Source organism: Ictalurus furcatus, chromosome 14 (assembly GCF_023375685.1).
Source record: "Ictalurus furcatus strain D&B chromosome 14, Billie_1.0, whole genome shotgun sequence".
Classification (NCBI taxonomy): domain Eukaryota; kingdom Metazoa; phylum Chordata; class Actinopteri; order Siluriformes; family Ictaluridae; genus Ictalurus; species Ictalurus furcatus.
This window is the reverse complement of record NC_071268.1, coordinates 10911454-10938891: the sequence shown is the minus strand read 5'-3', so window position 1 is coordinate 10938891 and position 27438 is coordinate 10911454. Positions and strand designations below refer to the sequence as shown.

Here is a 27438-nt window from a genome sequence, read left to right as displayed (position 1 = left end):
GAATTAAATGCACATGTGCGACCTGCATGCACAAAGTACATGTGGTGAAGCAGAAAGTATGATTCACTTTTTAGACATAAAATACGAAAAGCGTACAGTTTGCATGACGCAAATTTTGTCATCAGCAAGAGTACGTGCGTACTGTATGCGCGCCGCCCGATTTGGGTTAGTTAATTCTAATCCTGCACAGGCTGTCTGTGGGTTAACATGAGTCACCATGCTGGGCTGCCCTGTGTGTGTGTGTGTGTGTGTGTGTGTGTGTGTGTGTGTGTGTGCGTGTGTGTGTGTGTGTGTGTGCACATGCTATAAATTACTGTTGAAGTCTGAAGTCAGAAGAAGGGAAGGAAATCACTCTATATCATAAAACAACTGTTATAAATTATATTATTTAAATTATGTACAGTTACTAAACAAAATACAAATAGCTAGCTATAGCTAATAATAACAAAATTACCTGTTGGTTTATTTTAGTGTACTTATCTAACATTTGATAATTTAGCTAGTATGAACAAGTGTTGGTGATGTAGCCAACATTAACATTAGGCTAAATACTGGTTACTGAAAATAATCTCTGCTTTCATTAGGCTATATTGTATAATGTTTAATTTTATTTTTTTTAATTAAATGCAAGCCGAAAAATCCCTCTTTAGCTACCTTGTCCACACTAACACATAAATTTTTTTCTAAATGCTTTTAGGTGTTTTTTTTTTTTTTTTTTTTTTTTACATTTCCACCCACACTAAAACTGTGCTTTTTTTCACCTCTGCTCTTCAAAGTGGTTAAATCTGAAAATGCAATTTTCATGTTGTAGCATGGATAAGAGAAAACATAGCTTTTCAAAAACACTGACATATGACTATCATGTGGTCTCTGCAATGCCATGGGTCGGTAAGACTGTAGCTAGACATGACTGCTGTCAGATATTATATCATAGTAGGCTATATTCATAACATTCTTAGGGTAGAGTGCCAAAATGACTCGGTTGCTTGACACATCATTGTATCTCTATTGTTTGAACCTGATTTCATTTTAACATATAAGTGATTTTGTTGTAGAGTCCTTCAGATTCACTCATATACTCATGCACTACCCTATCACTAGCGACGAATACCAGTCAAGATTAGTCAACACAACTGTGACCTACTTTGTAAACTTCTTTTTTGACACAGTCAAAGGAGCTCTCTCTCTTCCTAACTCTATTTCTGTTTTAAGATTATCATGTTCTACCAGTGGTGTTTGAGAGAATATGTGCAGTGGTGTGTGAATGACCGTGTCTGCAAGCAGGAGCTGTTCTTTTTCAAATGTCTCCTATTAGCGTCTCGCTCTTCAGAATGTGCTTACTACAGCAGAATGTACAACAGTGATGGAGAACACCTCTCATGTTCCACTGCAGAAATAAAACACTCTTCTTCTGCATCGAAGAAAAAAAAAAACATTCAACTTGCTCTGGCAATTTTGTATTAAATTAAAGATCTACTGTCTGCATAAATACTGTTAATATATATACACAATATTTCAAACTATATACTGATACTATACATCAGTATTTTTTAAATATGGTTTTGTACATACAGAATAACGGTGCTACAATTTATTAAAATAACACACTGTTATTTCAGTAAATTGGCAAGAAGAATAGGTGTCCAGGGTTTTATCCAAACCAAGAAGCAAAACTTGACTGAATACCTGCTGTCAATGGTGCAAATAATAACATCTGTCCAGGAGTGTGCATTAGCCTTTTATTTTCCTAAATCCCACATGAATACCCAGAAAAAGAGGATGCATATTATCTAATTTTTAAAATTAATAATATTCAAATCCAAAGAGAAACATGATAGTTTGAGGTCTGCCATTTATATTCATGTGCTTGTGTGTGTGTCTGAAAGAGAGAGAGAGAGAGAGAGAGAGAGAGAGAGAAAGAGCGAGCGAGAGGGGTATTATGGGTCTTGAGGATGCTGCTTGATTCCCTTAACCAGCAATTATGCACAAAAGCACTCAATTTCCCTCCCCTTTTCTCTCTGACTGTGCTTTAGACACCTCATTTGTCCACATTTTTTGTTTCCATTTCATTTAGTATTTTTGTGATTATCTCTCCCCTTTATTTGCTATTAGGTAAAAAAAAAAAAAGGACACATTTGCCACTGCCAGAATAACAACCATCATCACTGCTTGGATATGGAAAGAAGAATACAAAAAATTCTCCCTAAAGCCCCCTTTAATTGGCCCTGTGTTTAATGTAGCACAAGGAGACACTATGTCCTGAGATTACTGACATAGGTTTAATAAGCAATATAACTGCTATGAAAAATTATTACTGTGAGTGGCTCAATCGTCTAGTAAAAGAGCTAATGAAATGTAATCCTCCTTCTATGTTCACTCTACATTCCTGAAGGCGTGCAATTTTGCCAAAGCTGGCCACAAGATTTTAGGCCACACCCATAAGGAAAAAAAAAACCCCAAATACTACATTTTGACATTTTTGTGCGCTTTTTGTGGAGTATTTAATAATAAATCCTATGATACAGGATTTAACATGAAAGCTATTAGTTTAATGCCTTTTGCATTGCGTGTAGCTTTATTTGAAAAAAGTGCACAATACATGCACATTAAGATTTTATTCATTTAAATAAAATATGTTTAAAGACAAGCATGTTATGTATAATGTACTATTAATTGGGGCTAATATGTAGTCAATACATTGTGTATGAATGTCTACATGAGAGGATGTGCCACACCTAGGTCTGTCTAGCTTTAGCAATCCTGATAAAACACAGCAGATGGCACAGACAGGCTTTGTGTACATGCAGCCAAGAAACCCATTTGTGTGTGTGTGTGTGTGTGTGTGTGTGTTTCTGATAAATGTATTTGAAATAGATGCTTAAAACACAAAATATTTAAAATTTCAATTTGATGTATTTGAAAGAGATTTCAAAAGATGTATTTCAAATAGATGTTTAAAACACAAAATATTTAAGATTTCTAGTTGACGGTTGTAAAAAACAACAACTCGATAATATGTACAAATACCTTTGTGTTCTGAATCTTTGCACTTTAAAAAAAAAAAGAACATGCTTTGCATAGTGTTCATAAACTGATGTTAATATAATTCTGGTGGATTTCAGAGCAGGCTCTTGCACTAGGGTTCTGAAGCACAAGAGAATTACTGTGTCTGTTTGCCCATATGTGGGCATATGGCATCATGATCTGAGTCATAGGGCAGCACAGGTTGGCACACCTACAGAACTTTAAATTGCCAGAATGGAAAAGGTCATGGCCATCCACCTTTCTTCCACCTCACCCCTCTCTCTCTCTGCCTTCCTAGCTCCCCTCAGCATCTCTCCTTTCCTGTTTTTGCAGGTATCTTGTTAACTGATGAAGAAATCATTAATTCCTTTATACTGTTTTTTCCAATCTTACTTTCTTCTAATCATTTTATTCGTCACTCTTTTAAAATACACCGTATAGCAAAAAAAAACTTTGGACAACTGACTACTGCAGTTATATGAGGGCCTTCCTCATACTGTTGGTATGCTGCAGATTTAACATTTCCCTTTATTGGAAGTAAGGGGGCTAGCCCAAACCTGTTCCAGTATGACAGTGTCCCTGTGAAGAAAGCAAGAACTGCATAAATACATAGTTTGCCAAGGTTGGAGTGGAAAAACACAAGTGGCCTGTACAGTGCCCTGACCTCAATCCCACTGAACATCTTTGGGAGGAATTGTAATGGTGACAGTGTGCCAAGCCTCCATGCCCAACATCAGTGCCTGACCTCACTAATGCTCTTGTGGCTAAATGGAAAATCCCCAAAGCCACGCTCCAAAATCTAGTGGAAAGCCTTTTCTGAAGAGTGGAGGCTGTTATAACAGCAAAGGGGGACATATGAATGCACATGTGGGTGTGACTGGTTAGATGTCCTTACTTTTGCCCATATAGTGTACATATGCACTTGATTAGGAACACCTGCTCATTTATGCAGTTATCTAATCAGCCAATCATGTGGCAGCAGCACAATGCATAAAATGACGCACATACAGGGAAAAGCTTCAGTTAATGTTCACATCAAACATCAGAATGGGGGAAAATGTGATCTCAGTGTGTTTAACCATGGCATGGTTGTTGGTGCCAGATGGCCTGGTTTGAGTATTTCAGAAACTGCTAATCTCCTGGGTTTTTCACCCAAAGCAGTATATAGAGTTTACACAGAATGGTGAGAAAAAAACATCTCGTGTGCAGAGGATCTGCAGGCTGAAATGCCTTATTGATGAGAGAGATCAGAGGAGAATGATCAGACTGTCTTGAGCTGACAGGAAGTATAAAGTAGCTCAAATAAGCACTCTTTCTAAACATGGTGAACAGAAATGCATCTCAGAATGCACTACACATCAAACCTTGAGATGGATGGGCTACAACAGCAGAAGACCACATCATGTTTCACCTCTGTCAGCCAAGAACAAGAATCTAAGGCTATCACGGGCACAAACTCACCGAAGCTGTTGATAGTTGAAGACTGGAAAAAGACCAGTTGATTTTTTTCTTAATCTTCAACTATCCAGTTTGGGTGTGTGCCCATGATAGCCTCAGATTCTTGTTCTTGGCTGACAAGAGTGGAATCTGATGTGGTCTTCTGCTGTTGTAGCCTATCCATCTCAAGGTTTGTTTTGTTTTGTAATGTAATGGTTGTAAAGAGTGATTATTTGACTTACTATATCTTTCCTGGCAGCTTGAACCAGTCTGGCAATTTTCCTCTGACCTCTCTTATCAACAAGGAGTTTCCATCCACGCAACTGTTGCTCACTCACTGTTTTTGTTTTTCACACCATTCTGTATAAACACTAGAGACTGTTGTTTGTGAAACTCCCAGGAGATCAGCATTTATAAAATATCCAAACCTGCCCATCTGGTACCAACAATGATGCCACAATCAAATTCACAGAGATCACACTTTCCCCCATTTTGATGTTTGATGTGGACATGAATGTGCATGAATGTGCAGGTGTACAGGTGTTCCTAATAAAGTGGATGGTGAGTGTATACTGCTTGTTGTCCTTTCCTTTACCACAACATAATTTAAATAATTTTGATCAAAGGCTGCTCATTTGTCATGTCTACTTTAACATATTCTCCTGTCTTGTCTTTCACATTCCACCTGCCTGCCCTTTGTTTAGGTGATTCAGTACCACAGCATCACACCTCTCCCTCCCTCCATCACCTCTCTCTCTCTCTCTCTCTCTCTCTCTCTCTCTCTCTTTGCTCTGGAATGGTTGCTGTGGAAACTGCCTCTTCCAGTGGCTAAGGCAAAGACAGTGATGGATAATAATGCTTTAAGCCCTTGATATATCTTACTGCTCCGACTGTGTATCTCTCTCTCTCTCTCTCTCTCCCCCTCTCTCTTCCCCTAGTAACAGCAGCCATTGCAGACCCCTTCTTGTGAACTCTCTCACTCTCTCAACGTGCCACCTCTATATTCTCTGGATTAAACTCACTTTTTTCTTTCTATCTAAATTGGGTACATAGCTGCTCAAAAACATGCTATACACAACAGGAGAAAGTCCTTGGAGAAAAACAGTGTGTTTCTCTTAATGTAATTCTCTTAATCTGGGTGTAGGCTGCTCTCTCCATTTGTTTAAACAGGAAACACAGACACACATATGTGACAGGCAGGGGTAGCACTACTGGTTTTGATCATTATCTCAAAAAACACATTAAGTTATCATTAGTCACTATTTGTAAACCAAGACTGTGCACAGATATATGGTCAAACATGCGGACTCTGTGGGAAATAAATCAGCTGGCACTGTCTGACACATCGCTCACTCTACAGTACCTAATTCCATTTCACAATTTCTTTCGTATCAGAACTGCTGTAACTTATCAGACTCAACAGGTAATCAATGACCATGCCAAAGAGAAAAGAGAACGAGAGAGAGAGAGAGAGAGAGAGAGAGAGAGAGCTCACAGCTACTTACAGCTAAAAACACTCTTTGCTCTCTCAGTCATCAGCACAGACTTAATTAGTACAAATTGATCTTTCATAACCCAAGTAATTGCACTGTCCTCCCCTCCCTTTCCCACTTGGTTTGCCTGTCTGTTATACCCCATCACATTTTCTCCTCCCTCTCCATCCTGTCCTCTTTCAAGAGTTATATAACTCTATTATATTTTATTTATCTGATGAATTTAAATAGAGTCTTCCTACTGATCCAGTGGTGTAATTTTGCTTTTTGTCTTTCTCTCTCCTGTTCTCTGTCTATGTTATCTGATCTCCACTTCTCTAAATCGCATCACTTCATACTGCAGAATGAGCATGACAGTACATTAATAGCTTTCTTGTTCTGCTAATTGTGTAATTAAATATACATTAATTATGCAGACATACTCCAAACTGACCCTATGATAATTGTAACCTACAGTGTTCTCAAAAATGAGAGAAGATGATTATGAAGGAGAGAAGATGTCTGATTGTGTGAGAGGGAGAGAGTTCCTGTTGTGCACAGAATGGTAACATTTACATTCTTACATATCTTACAGATTCTGTTCTCTCATGATAGGTGCTGATGTTTTGTTTAATTTATTGTTAGCAATCTCTTTGTGACTGTAAACATGTCTATCTTAATAACCTCTCCACTGTAAGCCCTTGTCAGCTTTTGTCTTGTTTACCGTAACTTTCAGACTATTGAGCGCACCTGAATATAAACTGCACCCACTAATTTTAAAAAGAAAAAAAAAATTGTACATATATAGGCCGCACTTGTCTATAAGCCGCAGGTGTCCACGTTGTAACATGAGATATTTACACAGAAAGATTTTTTTAACTTTTAATTAAATACGTACCGTAAATGCTTTTTTCCCGAACAGTGCCTGTAACACGGCTGGTTAAAAAAATAAAAAATACAGTTGCCTACCAGGAAAAGTCATTGATCGCTATCTTCATCTTCCTCCTGCGCACTAAAACCACTAAAGTCATCTTCTTCAGAATTGAACAGCCTCAGAATTACCGGTACTTCGTCACACTCTTCCTCAGTCTCTCTTTCGTTGTCGCTCTCGATGTCACTTACATCTCGAGGCAAATTTGCCCTTGAGCTTGTGCTGTCCTCTTCATCACGCAGCAGTCCAGCCTTTCGAAACCCGTTGGTGGTAGTAGATTTTTTGACACTGCTCCACACTGTTAGGATCCACTGGCAGACTTGAGCAAAAGTTGCTCTTCGCATGCTATTTCCTTCTTCGACAGCCAGATCGATCGCCTTTAACTTGAAAGCTGCATCATATGCATTTCTTCGTGTGTTTTCCATGATGAGGGTTTGTGCATGAAGCGCAAAATGACTGATCTGAAGAATTTAGTGAGAGTGCGTTTGATTTAATTCGAACAGTTTCATTGGTCCACTGTGACCTGTTCGGTAATTTCATTGGTCCGATGTGAAGAGGCTAAATGTTTTGGCGGCATGAAGCTCGTTAGCCCGTAAAAATCCATAAATTAGCCACATCATTGTTTAAGCCGCAGTGTTCAAAGCGTGTGAAAAAAGTAGCGGCTTATAGTCCAGAAATTATGGTAATCTCTGCTTTGTTTTCCTTTTGCAGAGATAACCATCACCACCTTCATCAGGTCATGTCATAACTTGTCTTAGGTGAAAAGCAGGCATTCTGTTTTATTTGTTCAGAACTGGAGTAATCAGTGATATTTTTTATACATTTGCTATACATCAACAGAGGGTAGTAATACTGTATGTTAGGCTTCTATTATTATTTATAGCAACTTATTAACTAAATTGTATTTTAAGAGTAGTTTTGATGGAGGGTACATTTCACTCTTGAAACTTGAAAAGGTAAAATGTACTTTTATGTAATTAAAATCAGATATGTTTTTTTCCAGTTGCATGTCTCTCTCTTTAATAAAAACCCATGAGCTCCCAAGTGGTGTTTGCCCTACTGGAGATTTCAAGTTGAAATGCTTACGATGCCACAGCTATCTGTGGCCAGAAGCCCAAGAGAGCAATATTGGTTCAGAAAGATAGCATTACTCTCTTCTCTATATCTAACCAATCACAGGCATCTGTGAGATGATGTATGTGGAAGAGGGCATATAGTGCTTTCCTCTGAGTGTGTGCGTGAGCAACAGTTTAAAACAAAAGATCTGGTGGCTGGTTTTATGTGTTTAAGAGGAAGTACATGTTAACCTTCAATCTCCCCTTTTGGTAGCTGTTGTGTGGTAGGGGGGAGTCAGGTATTGGCTATGAATTGGCAAAATTGACCAAATTGGGGAGAAAATCCATGAATGCTGCTTTTCGTCACTTCCTGTTTTATTTCGTTTATTTAGCTACCCACTAAACAAATCCTCACATCTCTGAGACGTCATTAACCATACTTTTAACTAAATAAGGTTTTTGGCTAACCAACCGTTCTCTACCTCTGAAGAAGGGGGAGGATAAAGAAGAAAAGTACAATGCCTTCATTGTGTCATAAAAGTCATAAATGAATGCATTTGCTTTATTGTTTTGTAACTAAGGAGTAGTCTAACAATATTGCAGAACTGGGGTGCAACTATGGTGAAATAAATGTATTTAGTGGCTTTTGTAAGGTTTTCCATAAACATTTTTGCATTGTGATGCCATTAACTGCTTCAGATTCTAATGTGATATAATAAAAACACGATAACAATCCTAGTTCTGTCATTATTTTACTAAATCAGTTCTGTATTCTGTATAATGCAAGTACAGTTGCATTATACTTTAGGGTATTCATTTCAGTTTTCTAAACAACTGTCATTTAGGATGCATCATCATTGTAGCTCCTGGCCTTAGAGTGATTTTCAGCTGCAATTTAGAGCCATTTCATTAATTCAGAAACAACTGCAGGGAAATATGTGAGAAAGCCATTTTGGGTATTTTAAGGGAAGGGAAGATATGTGGGAGCACTAAAGGTCAGTGCAGGATAGACGATAACAGATATACAGAAAGTAATCATTCTGAGGATAACACTAAGAACTACTAGCATAACAGGGCAAACAATTAAGGTTTTCTTACATTCACTGTACTTGCAGTTACCAGATAAGATTCTCATTAAATATAAATTTGGTATGACTTAATACACACCAAGTTCACCTTCTGGTGAACTGGTGTAAAGCAGGATTTAGACAGGGTGGTGTCTTACCTGGAGCATTGGAGACAGTAGGCCAATTCTGGACCAGAACGCCCTGAGCCCCCTGCATCACAGATGACTCCTCCATATGGACTGAGCTGTAAATGTCAAGACACACACACACACACGCACGCACAGGAGAAAATGTGATGTGAAACGCTGCATCAAAAATAATTAACCAGCATAATTAGATTAGAATAGTGTTATTCAAGTTAATGAGACAATTAATACATTACATTTGTAGTTACAGTTGTAGTAATGTAAAAACCCTTGGAAAACATAATCTTAAAATGATTTATTTATGCACATTATTACAGTACTCAAACATTTCCTTTAAACTTATCCAGAAAAAAAAAACCTTTGCCTAGTGCTAATGTGTGATGTTGCCTCAAGGCTAGATTTGGTAAGGGTTGTTTATAGAAGCCAAATTGCACCTTATGCGTGCTTAGTCTTTGCTCACTGCATGCAGTCTGGGTGCAGAGACCATTAATGAAATTAAAGCAAGGATCTCTCTCTCGCTCTCGCTCTCTCTCTCTCTCTCTATATATATATATACATACACACACACAACTACATAATCCATAATTAGTAAAAGGTTTAAGAATACACAGATCATTAACAGTGACTAACAAACCTTAGTCACTGTTTAACCAATAAACTGTTTAATTTTTCAGGAGGAAATAAAATGCTTTCATTTTCATGACTGTGTAATCTAGAGAGAAGTAATACGGCATGTCTCTGTGAGAGGACAGAAGTGTGCTAAAGACGGATTATCTCTGTGAGTTTGCATTCACAGTGATGGAATAGAGCCATACAGAGCCTCATTTCAGTCAGAAAAATGAATGATGGTAACCCAGATGGTCAATGTTAGGGTATTCTAATATTTCTTGAAACACTAGCTTAAAATGCCTGTTTGTCCATTGTAATATTGCAAACCTGTCTTCCTCTGCCAAGCTACATTTCAGGAAAAAACACTGAGGTATGATAAGTCTGTCAAACAAGTGAGGTTATCTCAGTTGAGATTTGTTTTCCTAAAGCCAAGGGCTGTAGCGTAGCACAGGAGGAAATCAGGTTGCACTTTAAAAATGTGAGAATATAAAAATAGACATACCCATAAATCACATGGACTGCGCTGATATTCCAGTCAAATTCAAACAAGCAGGAGGTATTTCACTGGATAAGAATGGAATTCTAAGAAAATATATATCTGCTAACCCTGCTCCTTGATTTAATGCTAACAATTTGGAGCTTGTGTAGATTCTTATGAATTTTCAATTGTGGGAGCATGTTGGTTCAACTATATGAAATATAAACTAAGAAACAAAAACGTCATAGGTGCAAGTGAGGTATGGGTGACTGGCTGCAAAGAGAGGGGAGGATACTAGATGGCCTCCATTTTAGTTGTGCTTTCTCTCTTTCTCAATTTCTGATTTGTTTGATATGTTAAGCCATTATGGTTGCTACATAACACCCCCACATCTCACAGTTTCTCCCTATCTCTCTTTCAAATGTCTTTCTCATAATCAACACAGATTTAAATAAATATATGCATTTTATTATATGCTTATGCACGCAAAGTGTATGATTTACTATTAAAATCTACTGTTATTTAAATTGCCTTAGTGGAGGCCATTTTAAGATTTCTAAAACATGAGTCACTGAGAAGGACGTATCCATCATTAATGAGGAGGAACTGACTTAAAAACATGATCCTTGTCTAATTCTTAATGCTTTCCACTCATCCTTATTTTATTTGTCTCATCTCCCTCTCCTTTTTACACTCTATTTTTCTGTCATTTCTTTGAATGATACCCTTAGGTTTTCCCAAATTTAATCTTTGTCTAAAATATCTTTCTATTTTAATTTCATAAGGACCCAGGCAAATCCTCTCACAATGATCAAATGCTAACAGAACAAATCCTCCCATATCAGTGAGCTACAGGATTAATATGGAAAATATATAAGTAACCCAGAGTTGAGTGTAGAAATAAGGATGATATATTAAAGGTTGTGTTCTGTCTGTGACACATGAACATTAATAATCAAGCTGATTTGATTGATTACACTTCTGATTGATTTACTTCTGTACCTTATCATCCAATTAACCCTGATTTTAATTAAGTTGGAGTCAGGGTTCTTCATAAACTAATGCCAGATACTAGACCAGACTTGAAAATGTAACATACATGTGTATATTCACACAAAATGCATCCCAGTCACAAAGGTATCCATATCATCGTATAAAACACCAAGAGACATGTATGATCTTATACACTTGACCACACAATAGCCCCTGTTTGTACATAGTGCTAGCAGCTGTGTGAGTTCTATCCATTCTTTCATCCCCAGTGCCCTTTATTGTCACAGCAATGGTGACAGTACTGCTGGCTTCTATCAGTGCCCCTGATCATTTTTTTCTGATAAAGAAAAAGAAACAGACGTGCAGTATAGACCAGGTTTTCTAGCTGGACTTTGCTCATCATAGTACTGTTCACTTCTGAGTGAACATGCAATCCCAGCACACTTTCTGCTCGTTAAAATAAATGCAGCTTATCATAACAACCCTACGCTTATTACAGTGACCTTCATTCAGCTTGAGCGATCCACATTACCGCACTGCAGCGTGGCTTGTGGGGAATCTGATAGACTGCTTTTTCGTTGGTACACTAGACTGGACTATTTTGTGGTGAACTGCTTTTCATTATTTATTTATCCTCCTTTTTATCTTTATTCAGTAGAGTGAAGATTATATAGGTGGGTTTGCCTAAGTTGCAACGGATTAAAACATTGTCAAGCCACTTTGCATGTGACATTTACTATCACATTTACTAATTGGTAAGATCATAGATGGGACTGTCAAGGTCTGTTCTAAAAATTATTGATCTCCACATTATTAAATTTTTGTTAACTATTTTGTGATAGACAAGGGCATTTTTTAAATATAGAAACATATGGAAAGGTGGGGTGTTGGGGAAAAGGGATATGGCTAGTGCTACCGAGATCCAAAGGTGTCTAAAGGTGTCTAAAGGTTTGTTAACATGCTGTGTGCAAAATAAAGAATGTTTTAATAGTTATACCTTTGCATTCCTGCTCTGAGAGAAGCTGAATATCTCCAGTCTGCATTGGGAACCTTGGGCTGCAGCAAATATATAGGGAAAGTAAAGGAGAACAGAGAAAATCCAGATAGAAGATGAAGAAGAAGAAGAAGAAAAAGAAGGAGAAAAAGAAGAAGAAGAATGGTTATCTACAAAGACAAAATAAAACAACAGAGGTTATAAATTATATTTGCAGTGATATCTTCATTCTTCATTCTTTTCCTGCAGAGGACAGGGTTAGTGCGTAAACACCCACATACAAACACACACATGCACAAAGTCATGTCAAGATCATAGACTCTTGAAAGAAAAAAATATAGTAACAGCCAATCCATTTCATAAAGCCTGAGTTTGCACTGAAAGAAAAACACAACAATAAAACCTAGCATGTGTTATATTTTGAAACAACTGAAAAACATCAGTCATATCAGCATTAAGGATTTCTTTGCAAAAAAATACAAATACATGAAGAGATAGATAACAAAATGTTGATAATCGTGAAAAGAGCAGCTAGAGACTGTAAGAATGTGGAAATGAGAATTGAATCTGTACTTCCATAGTAGTCCAGACTTTCTGTCTCTAACACACATAAACAGAGAAATCCAAACCATGTTGTAAGAGGTATCCTCTTCAACATTATTTATTCTCTTCAACATTATTTACAAATCTATGATAACAATGTGTGGACTGAACTCGTTGCATTTATGAGCTTGTCGCATCAACACAGCTCACATTCCTTGTATGTGTGATGTTGGTTTCTGTGTTGTTGTGTTTCATGAATCAAACAAGTTTTGTAGCAGTCATTATTAAACCAAACACAAAACAAACACACTGCAAAACACTGCCAGAAGCAGCAGTATAATGCGTTCATGTAAGTCTGTCTAATGTGCACCCTTAGCAAATGGATGGTGATATAACACCCATTCACAGTGTACACACTGTCTCCCAAAAGAAGTGCTGCCTTTATATCCCTTATTAGGAAATTTGCTATTATGAAGTTGTTTCAACTTTTAGATTTTGCATCAGCTTTTCACATGTGCACATGACCAGAGGGTACAAATTATACAATTATATCAATATTTATCATCTCTCTATTCTATCTCATTGCATACTGCCAATTTTTACCCAAGTAGGGAAAAATAAATATGTATCTCATATCTTAGAATGATGGGTGTGAGGAGAGAGGGAAAAAAAATTAAGATCTCAGGTTCAGTCTGATCTTTCTTGCCCTCACTCCCTTGTTCTCTTTCTCTCCCATGCTAATGCTCTCTCTCTGCCAAGTGGACACACCTCGCCTAGATACAGCGCTCATAACCCTGCAACAACCAATCACATCACTTCTCCCTGCTTTTTCCAAAGCAAAAGACCCAATCAGCTGGTGGCAACATGGAGCCACACATCATCAGCACTAAATTACAAGAGAGAACAAACATGACTGGCATTTAATGAGAGAGACAGGCATTAACCAACAATTACTTATTCCTACCATCTACCACTTTCATGTGATGGCTTTCTTTACATGCAGATACCAAATAAAAAAATAAATAAATAAATAACAGATGCAACAGGACAGTTACAATTATATGAACCTTTTGAATTACTGTTACTGTGAATTGAAATGCTACCTTTATGCCACAACATCTTGCTCAGTTGTACAGTAACCATGAACTTTGATGCAGCATTGTGTTGACAATTATTGATACTACTGAGGATTGCAGAATAAAATACTAGCTTATGTTAATCATCAACAATCAATCAACCCATTTGTAATCAGATCATAAGATTACAGCCCATGTTAAAGGACTAATCATAATTCAATCACACATTCTCTTGATGAAGATGGACTAGACCAGAACAGTGCTACTTGAAGTGTTAAGAGTGAGAACAGAGAATCTGGGGTGTTGCTTGCATTTCTCACCTCTAAATATAACACACCCAGCTGTACTGCTACTGAAGACTGCACTGCAGTGCAAAAAGAGAGAGCAAGGGAGAACGAGAGCAATTAGGGGAGGGAGGAAAGCAAGCACAAGCATGAGAAGGTTGAGAGTGCTTTTTCTTGAATACAGAGTACAAATGATGTTTCATGGATGCTGAAAACCTTTAAAGAATACTCAAACATGCTGTCTCAATAAGACAGTGGCACAAATAGTTGCAGAATGTTCAACAACAGTAAAAGCATTCACACATCCATGTACATTATATGTAACCTTTGTCTCATTTTATTAGAAAATTGAATACTTAAATTAAGTTAGCTATAATTACAGTCCACATGGTATGAGGGGCAATGACATCATCATCAAGTAAATACCACACAGACCAGGGAAAACAACAGCTCTCAGACAAATGTGGGTGTGGCACACACCTGTATGGCGGTGGCATCTGGCATACTAAGCCTGCGCACAAACTGCCCGCTCTGACTGGTGAAGAATCGTTCAGCCCCTGAGCCCCAGGTTCCACTCACAGGTCGTCCCATGTTATAAAACATGAATGTGTCACTTCCTGAAGTGGCTGTTAGGCAGGTCTTGTAGCAGTAGGTTTTGGTCATAGATCCATTTCCACGAACTTCAATATAGTGCGGTTCTACTTTAAGGTCCCTTCGTAGAGCCACAGCTTGTTGCTGCTGGTTTCCTCCTCCGCCTCCACCACCTCCACCTGATGCTCCACCACTGCCACCACCACTTCCACCACCACTCCCTCCACCATTTCCTCCACCCTCTTTGGGTGCCTTCTTCTTGGATCCACCACAGCAGGGCGAGCAGGAGCATGCATCAGGCTGGCTGCAGTAGGCATGGCAACGCACAATGGCGAGGACAAAAACGGTAACCAAAAAGACAAAGGTGGTGGCAGTGAGGGCAACAATGAGGTATAGTGTAACACTGGAGAAAATTAGAGTTCCATGGGGTCTAATGATGCGCTTAGGGTCAGATGCCACTTTTGGAGGGAGCTCCATGATAGCCACATTAATGGTTGCAGAGGCAGAGCGTGGTGGCTCTCCATGATCTTTCACATGCACTGTGAGGCTGAAGACTGTGGAGTTGTCCTCAACAACACGACGTGTTGTTCGGATCTCACCTGTGTGCTCATGCACCTTGAAAAGGTCTAGTTCAGAGGGGTGTTCGAGTGTGTAGAGTAGCCAAGCATTCTGCCCTGCATCGCCATCCCATGCCAACACACGAGTCACTAGCATACCTGCCTCTGCATTACGAAGGATAGTTTCAGCCATGTGAGAAACATTTGCTGCTGGGTGGACAAACCATGGTGTGTGGTCATTGGAGTCCATGACATAAACATAAACTGTTGCTACTCGGCTCAGAGGTGGTACACCATTGTCCTGAGCTTTGACCTGGAAATGAAACTCCCGCAGCTTCTCAAAGTCAAAAGAGCGCAGGGCATAGACCTCACCTGTGGCCGGTTTGACGGACACGTATGACCCCACAGAGATCCCATGGTTGTTGTCATTGAGGACGGTGTATGTGATGCGTGCATTCTCATTTGCATCAGGATCTGTGGCCTTTACAACACACAAAGGAGCACTTGGAGCATTGTTCTCAGTGACATACACAGTGTATGATGTCTGCTCAAAACGAGGTGGGTTGTCATTAACATCTGCCACATCTACACGAACAGTCATTGAAGAGGAGAGAGGTGGGGTTCCACCATCAACTGCTGTTATTGTGACATTGTATGATGATATTGTCTCTCTATCCAGGAAGGCAGCTGTGACTATAGTGTAGTGGTTCCGAAACGATTTTATTTTAAATGGGAGGTCAGGAGGAATAATGTCTAGGGTGACATGTTTGTTTTGTCCAGAGTCACGGTCATTAACACTAATCAAGGCCACGCCAGTGTCTGCTCGAGCATCCTCCCTCACTGGACTGGATAGAGTAGAGAGTACAATCTCAGGTGGGTTATCATTTACATCCAGCACCTCCACAACTACTTTGCAGTGCACTGCTACTGCCCCATGCCCCCTATCCATAGCCTGAATGTACATTTCATAACTGTTGGTCTCCTCATAGTCCACGTTACTCCTGACACGAATCTCTCCAGTGTCTGAATCCATGCTGAACATCTGCCGAACCCTTTCAGGTGTGTATGAACTAAAAGAATAAAAAACTTCTCCATTTGTGCCTTCATCCCGGTCTGTTGCATTCAGTTTAATCACCAGAGCACCAAGGGGCGAATTCTCCCGCAATTTTACTTTGTACACGGAGCTGTCGAACTTTGGCACGTTGTCATTGGTGTCCAAAACGCGTACGTTGATTTTCGCCGTGCCAGAGCGTGGGGGAGAGCCTCCGTCAGTAGCAGTGAGAAGTAGCTGATGAGATGGAACCATCTCCCTGTCAAACGGTTTTTTCAGAATGAGCTCTATGTGCTTTCCACTGGCAGGTGGTTTGTTTGATTCCAGCGCAAGGTGCTCGTTTGGCGAGAGGCGATAATGGCGAACGGAATTTGAGGCGTCGTCAGCGTCCTGGGCGCCTTCGATAGGAAACTTTGCGCCAGGCTGAGCTGCCTCCGAGATCTCCAACTGATACTCGTCTCTGGGGAAAAGCGGCGCATTGTCGTTTGCATCCAAAATTTCGACCTCCACGTTGTGCGTCTCGGATGGGTTTTCTAAGACCACTTCGAGGCTAAGAAGGCAGCTGCCGCTGAACTCACACAGAGTCTCGCGGTCGATCCGATCACTGACGGAAAGCTTACCGGTTTTGTGATTAATGCTGAAGTAGCGCCGCGCGTTGTCCGAGTTTATCCTGATCCGACGAGCCGAGAGCGTTACAAGATCCAATCCCATATCACGAACGAGATCTCCGACGACTGCGCCGGATTCCAACTCCTCGGGAATGCTATAGCGAATTTGTGCATTTGTAAGGCCACTCAATACAAAAACGACGACGAAATAAAAACAAAGAAGTACACTATCATTTATGCTTCTGCATCGCCCCGCAACAGCCATCTCAAGCTGGCACAGCATCTGCAGACGGATTAAAAACTGTTTTCCGCCTTTCGAGCTTGGCGTGTGCTTGCTTCTGCCACGGCATCAAAAATCAGGGAGAGCCATCGGTTCTACCTCGACTATGTGCAGGACGACCAGAATCTCCTCTCCGCTTCCACGTTAAACGGACATTTTCCTGCTCTGTCCATGGCCCCTTCTTTGTGCTCACCCTATATTTTTCCCCAATATTCAGCGAGGCTGGTTATTGTTTCTCCTCAGTTGGCCGCAGCCTCTCCCCTGTCTTTCTTTCTCTCTCCTCCTTTGCGCTCGCTGCACTCTACAGGCGGGGGAGGGGGAGCTGCACCCTCTCCATCAAACACACACACACACACAAAAACAGCGACAACTCGCTTAAAGACAAAATGCGCCCTACATATTTCCATTTGCGAAATAAAGAAGAAAAGAATCTATTTGTATCGACGTCTGCTAAAATGTTTGCATCTTACATTGCCTTCATAAATACCTATCGCAAACATCGATGAATTCAATCACACGGAGAGTGCCGCCGCCCTTTTTCCATTGTGTGTCCTCTGTGCATGTAGCTGAGACACTTGGCTCTATCTCGCCTACACTGCTTTTATTTTTATTTTCTAATAAAACAGTCTCCTTAACACAATATTTCTGATAGAATATGCTAAAAAATAATGCAAATTGTTAACAATTAGAAATTCTGCCACAATAGTAATATCCTTATTATTATTATTATTATTATTATTATTATTATTATTATTATTATGTTTTAATAGTAATACACATTTTGCCATGTTTTTGTGCCCCCTTTTATGAGACAAACACCAGCACAAAATCTCTGATTGCTGTTTCACTATTGTCCCTGGCTCACAGACTGACAGTTCAAATAACCAAACATTATGATCACAGGATCTCTAAAAGCACGCTCTATCCCATTCCCTCTCCTCCCTTATTCCAGCACGAAATAGGGGTTGTGTCCTCATTCACCGGCTTATGTGCAGCACTGGCTAAGTGTGCAGATTCTGCTGCAAACCAGGTCACCAGCAAGATGCCATTTGCCTTCCTTGCCATGACTGTCAAAACAGACCACTAAGAGTCACCCAGCCATCCTGCAACTGCTCAAATAATTTGGTGGGGTATCTTGGTAGGGCATATACAATCATGTAAAAAAATAAATACAGTGCACCCGGAAAGTATTCACAGCGCTTCACTTTTTCCACATTTTGGTATGTTACAGCCTTAATCCAAAATGGATTAAATTCATTATTTCTCTCAAAATTCTACAAACAATACCCCATAATGACAATGTGAAAGAAGTTTGTTTAAAATCTTTGAAAATTTATTTAAAAAACAAACAAACAAACAAAAAAAAAGCACATGTACATAAGTATTCACAGCCTTTGCTCAATACTTTGTTGAAGCACCTTTGGCACCAATTACAGCTTCAAGTCTTTTTGAGAATGATGCTACAAGCTTGGCACACCTATTTTTGGGCAGTTTCTCCAATTCTTCTTTGCAGGACCTCTCAAGCTCCATCAGGTTGGGTGGGGAGCGTGGGTGCACAGCCATTTTCAGATCTCTCCAGAGATGTTCAATCGGGTTCAAGTCTGGGCTCTGGCTGGGCCACTCAAGGACATTCACAGAGTTGTCCTGTAGCCACTCCTTTGTTATCTTGGCTGTGTGCTTTGGGTCATTGTCCTGTTGGAAGATGAACCTTCGCCCCAGTCTGAGGTCCAGAGCGCTCTGGGGCAGGTTTTCATCAAGGATGTCTCTGTACATTGCTGCATTCATCTTTCCCTCGATCCTGACTAGTCTCCCAGTTCCTGCCACTGAAAAACATACCCACAGCATGATGCTGCCACCACCATGCTTCACTGTAGGGATGGTACTGGCCAGGTGATGAGTGGTGCCTGGTTTCCTCCAGACATGACACTTGCCATTTAGGCCAAAGAGTTCAATCTTTGTTTCACCAGACCAGAGAATTTTGTTTCTCATGGTCTGAGAGTCCTTCCAGTGCCTTTTGGAAAATTCCAGGAGATCTGTGGCTTCCATATGGCCATTCTACTACCAAACAGGCCTGATTGGTGGAGTGCTGCAGAGATGGTTGTTCTTCTGGAAGGTTCTCCTCTCTCCACAGAGACATGCTGGAGCTCTGTCAGAGTGACCATTGGGTTTTTGGTCACCTCCCTGACTAAGGCCCTTATCCCCAGTCGCTCATTTTGGCCGGGCGGCCAGCTCTAGGAAGAGTCCTGGTGGTTCCAAACTTCTTCCATTTACAGATGATGGAGGCCACTGTGCTCATTGGGACTTCCGATGTGGCAGAAATGTTTCTGTACCCTTCCCCAGATCTGTGCCTTGATACAATCCTGTCTCGGAGATCTACAGATAATTCCTTGGACTTCATGGCTTGGCATGCTTTGTTAACTGTGGGACCTTATATAGACAGGTGTGTGACTTTCCAAATCATGTCCAATCAACTGAATTTACCACAGGTGGACTCCAATCAAGTTGTAGAAACATATCAAGGATGATCACTGGAAACAGGTGCACCTGAGCTCAATTTTGAGTGTCATGGCAAAGGCTGTGAATACTTATGTACATGTGCTTTTTTGTTTTTTATTTTTAATAAATTTGCAAAGATTTCAAACAAAATTCTTTCATGTAAATATGGGGTATTGTTTGTAGAATTTTGAGGAAAATAATTAATTTAATCCATTTTGGAATAAGACTGTAACATAACAAAATGTGGAAAAAGTGAAGCGCTGTGAATACTTTCCGGGTGCACTGTAAGTACACCCCATGGAATTTTATTTTTATTAAATTTTTTTTTTTACACATATTTAAACAAGTAAACATTTGATCCTCTTTGAAACAGTGACTATTAATAAAGGCGATACATATGACATTAAATTGACATTTTGTAGTAATTTTCACAATTTAAATGAACAAAAAAAACAATAACAACAAATCAGTCACATGGAAAAATTAAGTACACCCCTACATTTATCACAGTTTCAAATCCATAAAATTAGAATCAGGAGTTCAAGATTGGGTGATTAGAACCTGCTTAAGGAGCACAGGTGGAAACCGTCTTATTCAAACCTCTCACATCTAGTGTCTTGTGTTCCCTTTGTTATTGAGGTGTGTGGTGTCATCATGCCAAGATCTAAAGAGTTCTATAAGGCCTTCAGAAAAAAGGGTGTGGATGCCTATGAAGTAATGAAGTAACAGTAAGCACTATTACCTAATATAAAATGCAAACACAGTTTATTCCATTATGTTAGAGATATTGTCTTTAAGTTATTGAAGACTATAAAGTACAGTTAAAGATTTGTACATTATATGCTACAATTGCACATCTATCTGAACATCCAAGCAGCCAATTATACTACATTTGATCTTGGCACAGTGCCTTGGAATGTCATAGGACCAGGCAGTAAAATATGTACATTGGCTATTAATGCACCCATGAAAATATCTTAAACTGTCATTATAAGTGAAAGTGTGATTCTGCCTCCATCCATCCATCCATCCATCCATCCATCCATCCATCTAGCTATCTATCTTCCAGTTGGTTGGTTTGTGCTCAGGTATGATGACCAAAATCAGGCCACTTTAATGCCAAACTCTGTAGCTGCAGTGATTCAGACAGAAAATCATATTATTTACCTATCATGCACAGTAAGGGGGTGGAAGCGAGAACAAAAGTTCACCTTGGAGCTGCACTTCAGTGCTATAGCACAGGTGAGGAGTGGGCTGTTAAGTTAGTCAGTACAGACTAACATGAAGCATAATGGCATGGTCAAAACAGTGTAGGATTATAAGTATATCAGATGTTATTTCTATTAGGAAGAAAATAATAATTATATGCCTGCTATTTGGACTGAAATTCAAAAAATTTGTATTTTTAGAAAACCAAGATGGCAAAGCAAAAGAAGAAACAGCATCCATTCAAGGCCACACTGCATTTCATAGCAGATTCTCCCAGCCGGTTGTGTCGTTTATTTACACCAATTTGAGATGGAAAATGAAAAAGACACCTGTAATCTCATCAATTACATACATCACAGTATATTTGAGCACCTAGCTTTTTAGTGTTTCTGTATCTATCACCACATGAATACACACACATGCACACACAGACACACGGATGTGGGCACACATACACACACACACACACACACACACACACAAACAATGTATTGTGGTATTGAAGATTTTCTATTGAAAATGAGGATATCTTTTTTTCTATTCCCCTAGAATCAGTCTCACCTTTTTTCACAGCTAGTTGTTTTTACTCATGAATTTTAAAATTAATTTATCTCAGTTAGTCTCCATTTAGAAAGACGCCTGCCAGCAATGTGGACATATGGTATTCTCATGCTTCTGTGGCAGTGTGCATGCCTAAGTAATTCTTTCTGTCTTAGAAATATACAATTAAATATGTTCACGTCATTCTTTGAAAACACTTTGTTTGTTTATTTGTTTGTATTTTTTTGCAGATAGATTAGATATGAGACTAATGATTTACTGACAGGCTATACTATACAAGTTTTATGATATGCACATGTAATTACAAACTATAATCTGAAATGCTATATTTGTCTCTTCAGGTAAGATTCAAGTTCAATTACAAAAGATGCAATCTTGCCTAGGCCAGACAAACGCTGCAATGTGCACCAGTAAGAAGTGGCATCAGGTTTTCTTTGGTGATCCACAGGATTCAAGGAGTCATGTTTCCCATTATTCCATGAAGAAGAAAATCCCAGAGTGTGGAGGAAATGAGAATACTGATACTTCCAGCAAATGGATGCCTAAAATGTAATAGATTTAATGATGTGGGCTGGCACACACCATATACTCAGGACAGCTCCTCCACACTGAAGGCAAGCTAAATGGGGAGTGATTAGAGATGTGACTGTGCAGCAAATCATCATTCTCTATCTGTGGCAAAATGATCTGACCTTATAGCTGTACAATGTGAGGCCAAAGGCTTAATATTATCAAAAACACCCTGAGGAATGCTAATGAGAAGATGCAGAATTGGCCTGTCACCTTGCTTGACCTCAATTCCATGCACTTGTGAGAAGTCCTGGATCATAACAGCATGAAATGCCTTGTAATGGCTACCAACCTTTCTCACATCAAGCACTATCCTTATGCAGGAAAGGGTGAAAACATGTGCCAGGTGATAGATGGATGTCTGGTTGGCTGCATGGATGGATGGAAGGATGGATAGATAGATAGATAGATAGATAGATAGATAGATAGATCGATAGATCGATCGATAGATAGATAGATAGAGTTCAGTGTTATGATTTAAGTACAGCAACTTGGTATGAATAACTGACTCTCATCATTTATATTACATACCTTTGAAATATTAACAGACCTCATTACTGTGCCTTAATCGGTTCTCTTTAAAAAGTCATTCATAAGGGTGAAGGTCTGAAAGTTAGCCGACATTATGTCTATGTGAGTCATTTTGGTGTCTGTCCACTACACTGTAATTGACTGAACTGTATTTCCCTTTATCATATTACTGCTGGCTATGAGAGGTGACCTCATCACATTCACCATTCACATCCAGAGACTGAGGGCGATGACATCACCTCAAATCTATTACAAAAACCAGTGTAAGGAGTGTTAAATGAAGCCAAACAAAGACAGAAAGCTGAACTGTATACTTGTATTCATTCATAAATTCATTCATTCATTTATACTATTATAATATTCCTGTGTTTATTTATTTATACATTCATTCATTCATCTCCAGTAATCAGTTAAATGTCAGGTGGACCCTTACTACCATCCTCTATCCCTCTCTCTTTGTTAGGATTTAATGTACTCCCCATTGTGCACTCTCTTGCTCAATCCTTTCTCCTGTAGTGCCAAACAGTACCCACAGAGGGCTGAGTATAAATGTCTTGCTATCAGAAAACCAACGTTGCAGTTCAGTGTGTGTGTGTGTGTGTGTGTGTGTGTGTGTGTGTGTGTTGGGGGGTCAAAAGTGTAGTGTAAAGGACCATGGGAAAACTTGTCTCAAATATACTGTTGTATCGGATATATGTATAGGGTTTTTTGAAAGGCTACTGTCTTGTCCAGTCAGAACAATGATGTCACACTCAGATAGTTCCACTTACGGTTCTGTATTGTGCAAAGAGTTATAGGTGTACGTGCGTGTGGTTCAAGCTCTACTAGAAAGAGGGGTGTTTGGAAGAGTCCATTTGGAAAGAAACAGGGCCTTTTTAACACAGACTTTTCACAGATACAAGACATTTAGCATTTTGGAAAAAAGTCCCTCATTAGCTGTGCAAGTGAAGTGTGTCTGAGATTGTAGGTGGTGAATCTAGTTCAGTGAATCCAGTTCAGATCAATTACAGAGATTACTGTAAGCCATATGGACACAGGAGACATACTAGTTGACTGGTTTCACCTCCTGCAACCTCAGCAGCACTATTCACAGCTGATGAAAGACTGATAGCAAGATGGTTATAGTCAGCCCTCTGTGGGTACAGCATGGTACTACAGCAAAAAGTAAAGCACAAGAGAATGCACATGACAGGAAGCACATTACAGCCTGACTGTACAGCAGAGAGAAGGGTAAAAAGAGTCCAGGTGGAGGAAACACTCAGTGTACATGCTACACCAGCCACTACTCTCCAGTTGTATGATCATTTCAGATTTTCACCCTGTCTATATAGTTAGTGAAAAAGGTGAATTATTTTCATATTTACCAGCCTAGAAAAACCAAATTAATCAGATACAATATATTTAAGATTTTTATACCCTTAACATTAAATCCTTTTTAAACTTTGATAATCATTTGTTTCTCATGCTATCCTAATGTTTGGTATAAACTCAGAGACTTAAATAAAGACAGGTTGTTTTTAAGATGAAAAGACACTCCGAAGCCTTTACAAGATGCTTAAGTTTAATTATGCTGCATAAAAATAAACAGAGTAAAGACAATAGAATAGACCTCTGAACAAATAGCTTAATCTATACATTTCTCAGTCTCACCAAGGCCATAATTTAATTAAAAAGTAAGACCATGTCCATCTCTGGGATTCAGTATCAGCATGGGTAAGAGGAAACCTACAGGGACACAGAGAGATCATGCAAAACTCCTCAGAGACAGTATCTGCAGCTCAGGATCAAACTCTGGACCCACGAGCTAAAAGGCACCAGCACTACCTGTTGTGTCTCTGTCATAATCTGAATAAGAAAGGGCTGCTGTGACAGTGGATTTCATTTCAAGCAAGCAGGAGGACACCTTATTTCACCTGATAGATCAGTTGATAAATAGGTGGGGTTTCTATTTGGCTGAAATAAAAACCTTTATTCACATTAGAAAAAAATTTATCCATTCATACAACTTCAGGAACTGCTTTATTCTGTTTGGGGTCAAGGTGGATCCGGAGCCTATTCCTGAAAAATGGGGAACAAAGCAGGAACACACCCTGAATGGTCCACTGCAAGGCTCCACACAAGAACACACACCCACACACACCTAGAGGCAATTTCAAGTGGACAAGCTACCTAGTGGCATGTTTTTGGAAGGTAAACAGAAATGTGAGTACCTGGAGAAAACCCACAGAGACATGGAAAGAACATGCAAAAATCCACACTGACAGTAACAGGAGCTCAAGAGCTGTGAGACAACAACACTACCTCTGTACCACAGTGACAAGAGTTCAAGTCCAAACATTATACCTTAAGATTTGTTTCTAACTTTGATGCCAACCTTTTCTAACAGAAACATTCCAACCCAGCAAAAAAAAAAAAAAAAAAAAAAAAAAACATATGTGACTCATACTGTATGCTGAATAAAGGAAAAGACATCATATATGTCTCATTATGAGATTATTATATAAATATAGAAGATCAATAAATATATTTTTTAAACATATTTACTCATTTCAAGCTTACAGGCATCTTAGTTGATCATCTGCCAATAGAATAAGACTTGAAATTAATAAACATATCTGCAGGGTGTCCAAAAAGTCAGAAACCAATTAGAGTAAATCATACACTGTACTTAGTTTTGCATGTATTATTTAAATATTTATTTACATATGATCTAAATGTTTGCACTTACACTCTACACATTTTCTCAGCCGCTGTATCATGTTTTTGTGGATTTTGCTCAACATATTCAGATCAACATATTTGCTCAACATATTCCAACTGGTTTCTAACTTTTCAAACACCCTGTACAATTAGGCTTAATCTTATTTTAATTAATGTTTCATTTATTTAGAAGCAATGTAATAAAGAAAAAGTATTAGTTGCTATTGGACATATTCTGGATTTTTAAGTTTTGCAGTGAAAGCCTACCCTTATTAAATTCCTAGGAATTTCTAGGAACACATTAATAGAAATGTTGCAAGATAATAAAATGAGGAGTATATAAATATAAATGTGGAGTGAATAAATATTTGTTTCTGAATAATATCCATCCATCCATCCATATTCTATACCGCTTTATCCTTTTTAGGGTCACGGGGAACCTGGAGCCTATCCCAGGGAGCATCGGGCACAAGGCGGGGTACAAATGGAAAGAGTGCCAGTTTCTAAATAATATGATTTAAGATTAATAATGAAATAATAAAACAACAGTTTAATGGTTAAATGCATGTCTGGTGATAGTAAAAGTCAGTACAGTGACATTGCACAAGAATAAACACGGTAAGGAAAGCAGAATAGGTCTGTGAAGCACAAAAAGGTGTTGAAAAAAGAAAACAGGACTGAATCAGCATGGACTGACCTTTAAATGCTGGACTCTAAATGAGGTGTCTAGGGACACACACATTATCAGGAAGATCTTTCACCCCTGTTACACCCCTATTACACATGCAATGCAAGACTCCTCCTCTGGAAATGCCTGTATTTCTTTGTGAAAGCCACAAAACAAAAGATGAAAAGCAGTAGCTTCTAGCAGCAGCCAGCCCCTCTTGTTACTCTCTCTTTTTTTTTTTTATCTCCCTCCTGTTCTAATTTACCCAGTAAGAATATAATGTTTTATTTAATAATTTTCCTTCTCCCTGTTCTCCGATATAATATTCCCTGAATATCTTCTGTTTGTTCTTGTATTATCTTATTTTCCTCACAACTTAGGGTCTATATTTCATTTTCATTATTCTGTATCCTTGCCCAAACCTCTTGCCCCCCCTTCTTTCACCCTCCCCCTCTCTCTCATTCTCCTTCCCTCTCTCTCTCTCTCTCTCTCTCTCTCTCATTCCCCCCTCTCTCTCTTTCTCACCATCTCTCTTTCTCATTCTCCCTCTCTCCCTCTCTCTCTCTCTCTCTCTCTCTCTCTCACTCCCTCTATCTCTCTCTCTCAATGGGTGTGGGCAAAATGCGGCACAAGCTTGCTGGAAAGAAACAGAGCCAAGTTGCCATGACAACCTCAAGGTGACAGAATGGGAAGTGATATATTGTATAATGACACTGTTTCTGAGACTCCTGAGGAAATTCAGGGGGTCAACTTAATTAAACATTTTAACATTTTTATATAATGTTATTCTCCTTGTATATGCTGTGTGGAGGATGAGAATGCACTAGTTTCTATTCCAATCAATTATTTGGTCACTAGTATGTTTTTCTTGTTACTACTGTTTTTTTGTGTTTGTCTATGGATCAGGCCATTCCACTGCAGGTTATATGAATCCTGAGGTTACCTTAGGCACTCTTACTTACTCTGCATAATGTGTTTCTGAAATCAATAATTTAACACTCCCAATGCAGCACAGACAAGCTGGGAAGAAACTGGAAGGAGACTTGAACAAACACAGACAGCTAACATGTACAGTTCTACACAACAATGTGCAACTTTGTGTCTATTTAATTGTATGTAGTAGTATAATAAAAGAGGTAAACAATACATGAATTATAATACATTATATGTGCCCTCTAAGGGTATGGAATAGAAGGCAGTGTTTAGGTGTGGTTGAAAATGATGATGTCAGAGCTGTGAGCTCAGCTTGCTTGCCGAGAACCCCTGCTGTTGCAGAGCAGTAAGGAAAATTACTGGCCCTTCCCCCAACCTCTCTTTCTCCCTCTCTCTATCTACCTTACTTCATCTCTCACCCCATCTCATTCTCTTATTTCTGCGTGTCTCTCTCTGTTCTGCCTCTTTCAACATTCTTGATTTATCTCTCTTCTATCTACTATCCGTTTCACTTCCCCCACAAATAAAGCCATGTGTTAAATGACACTATAACAATAATCAGCAATAAAAAAATT

General features: G+C 39.1%; 1 protein-coding gene across 9 annotated transcripts in view; it reads right to left on the bottom strand.

Moving 5' to 3' along the window:
- Positions 1-27438, bottom strand: part of LOC128618667 (protocadherin alpha-C2) — a 72057-nt gene that overhangs the window by 1893 nt on the left and 42726 nt on the right. For 8 of the 9 annotated variants that reach the window (XM_053642402.1, XM_053642404.1, XM_053642399.1 and 5 more), the window contains exons 2-3: positions 12210-12268; positions 9145-9230 (exon numbers count right to left, since the gene is read on the bottom strand). In XM_053642402.1, the coding sequence (XP_053498377.1) occupies positions 9145-9230; positions 12210-12268 (145 nt within the window). Of the gene's footprint in view, positions 1-9144; positions 9231-12209; positions 12269-14589; positions 17827-27438 lie in introns of those variants that run through there. The other variant, XM_053642397.1, reaches the window with a different exon arrangement.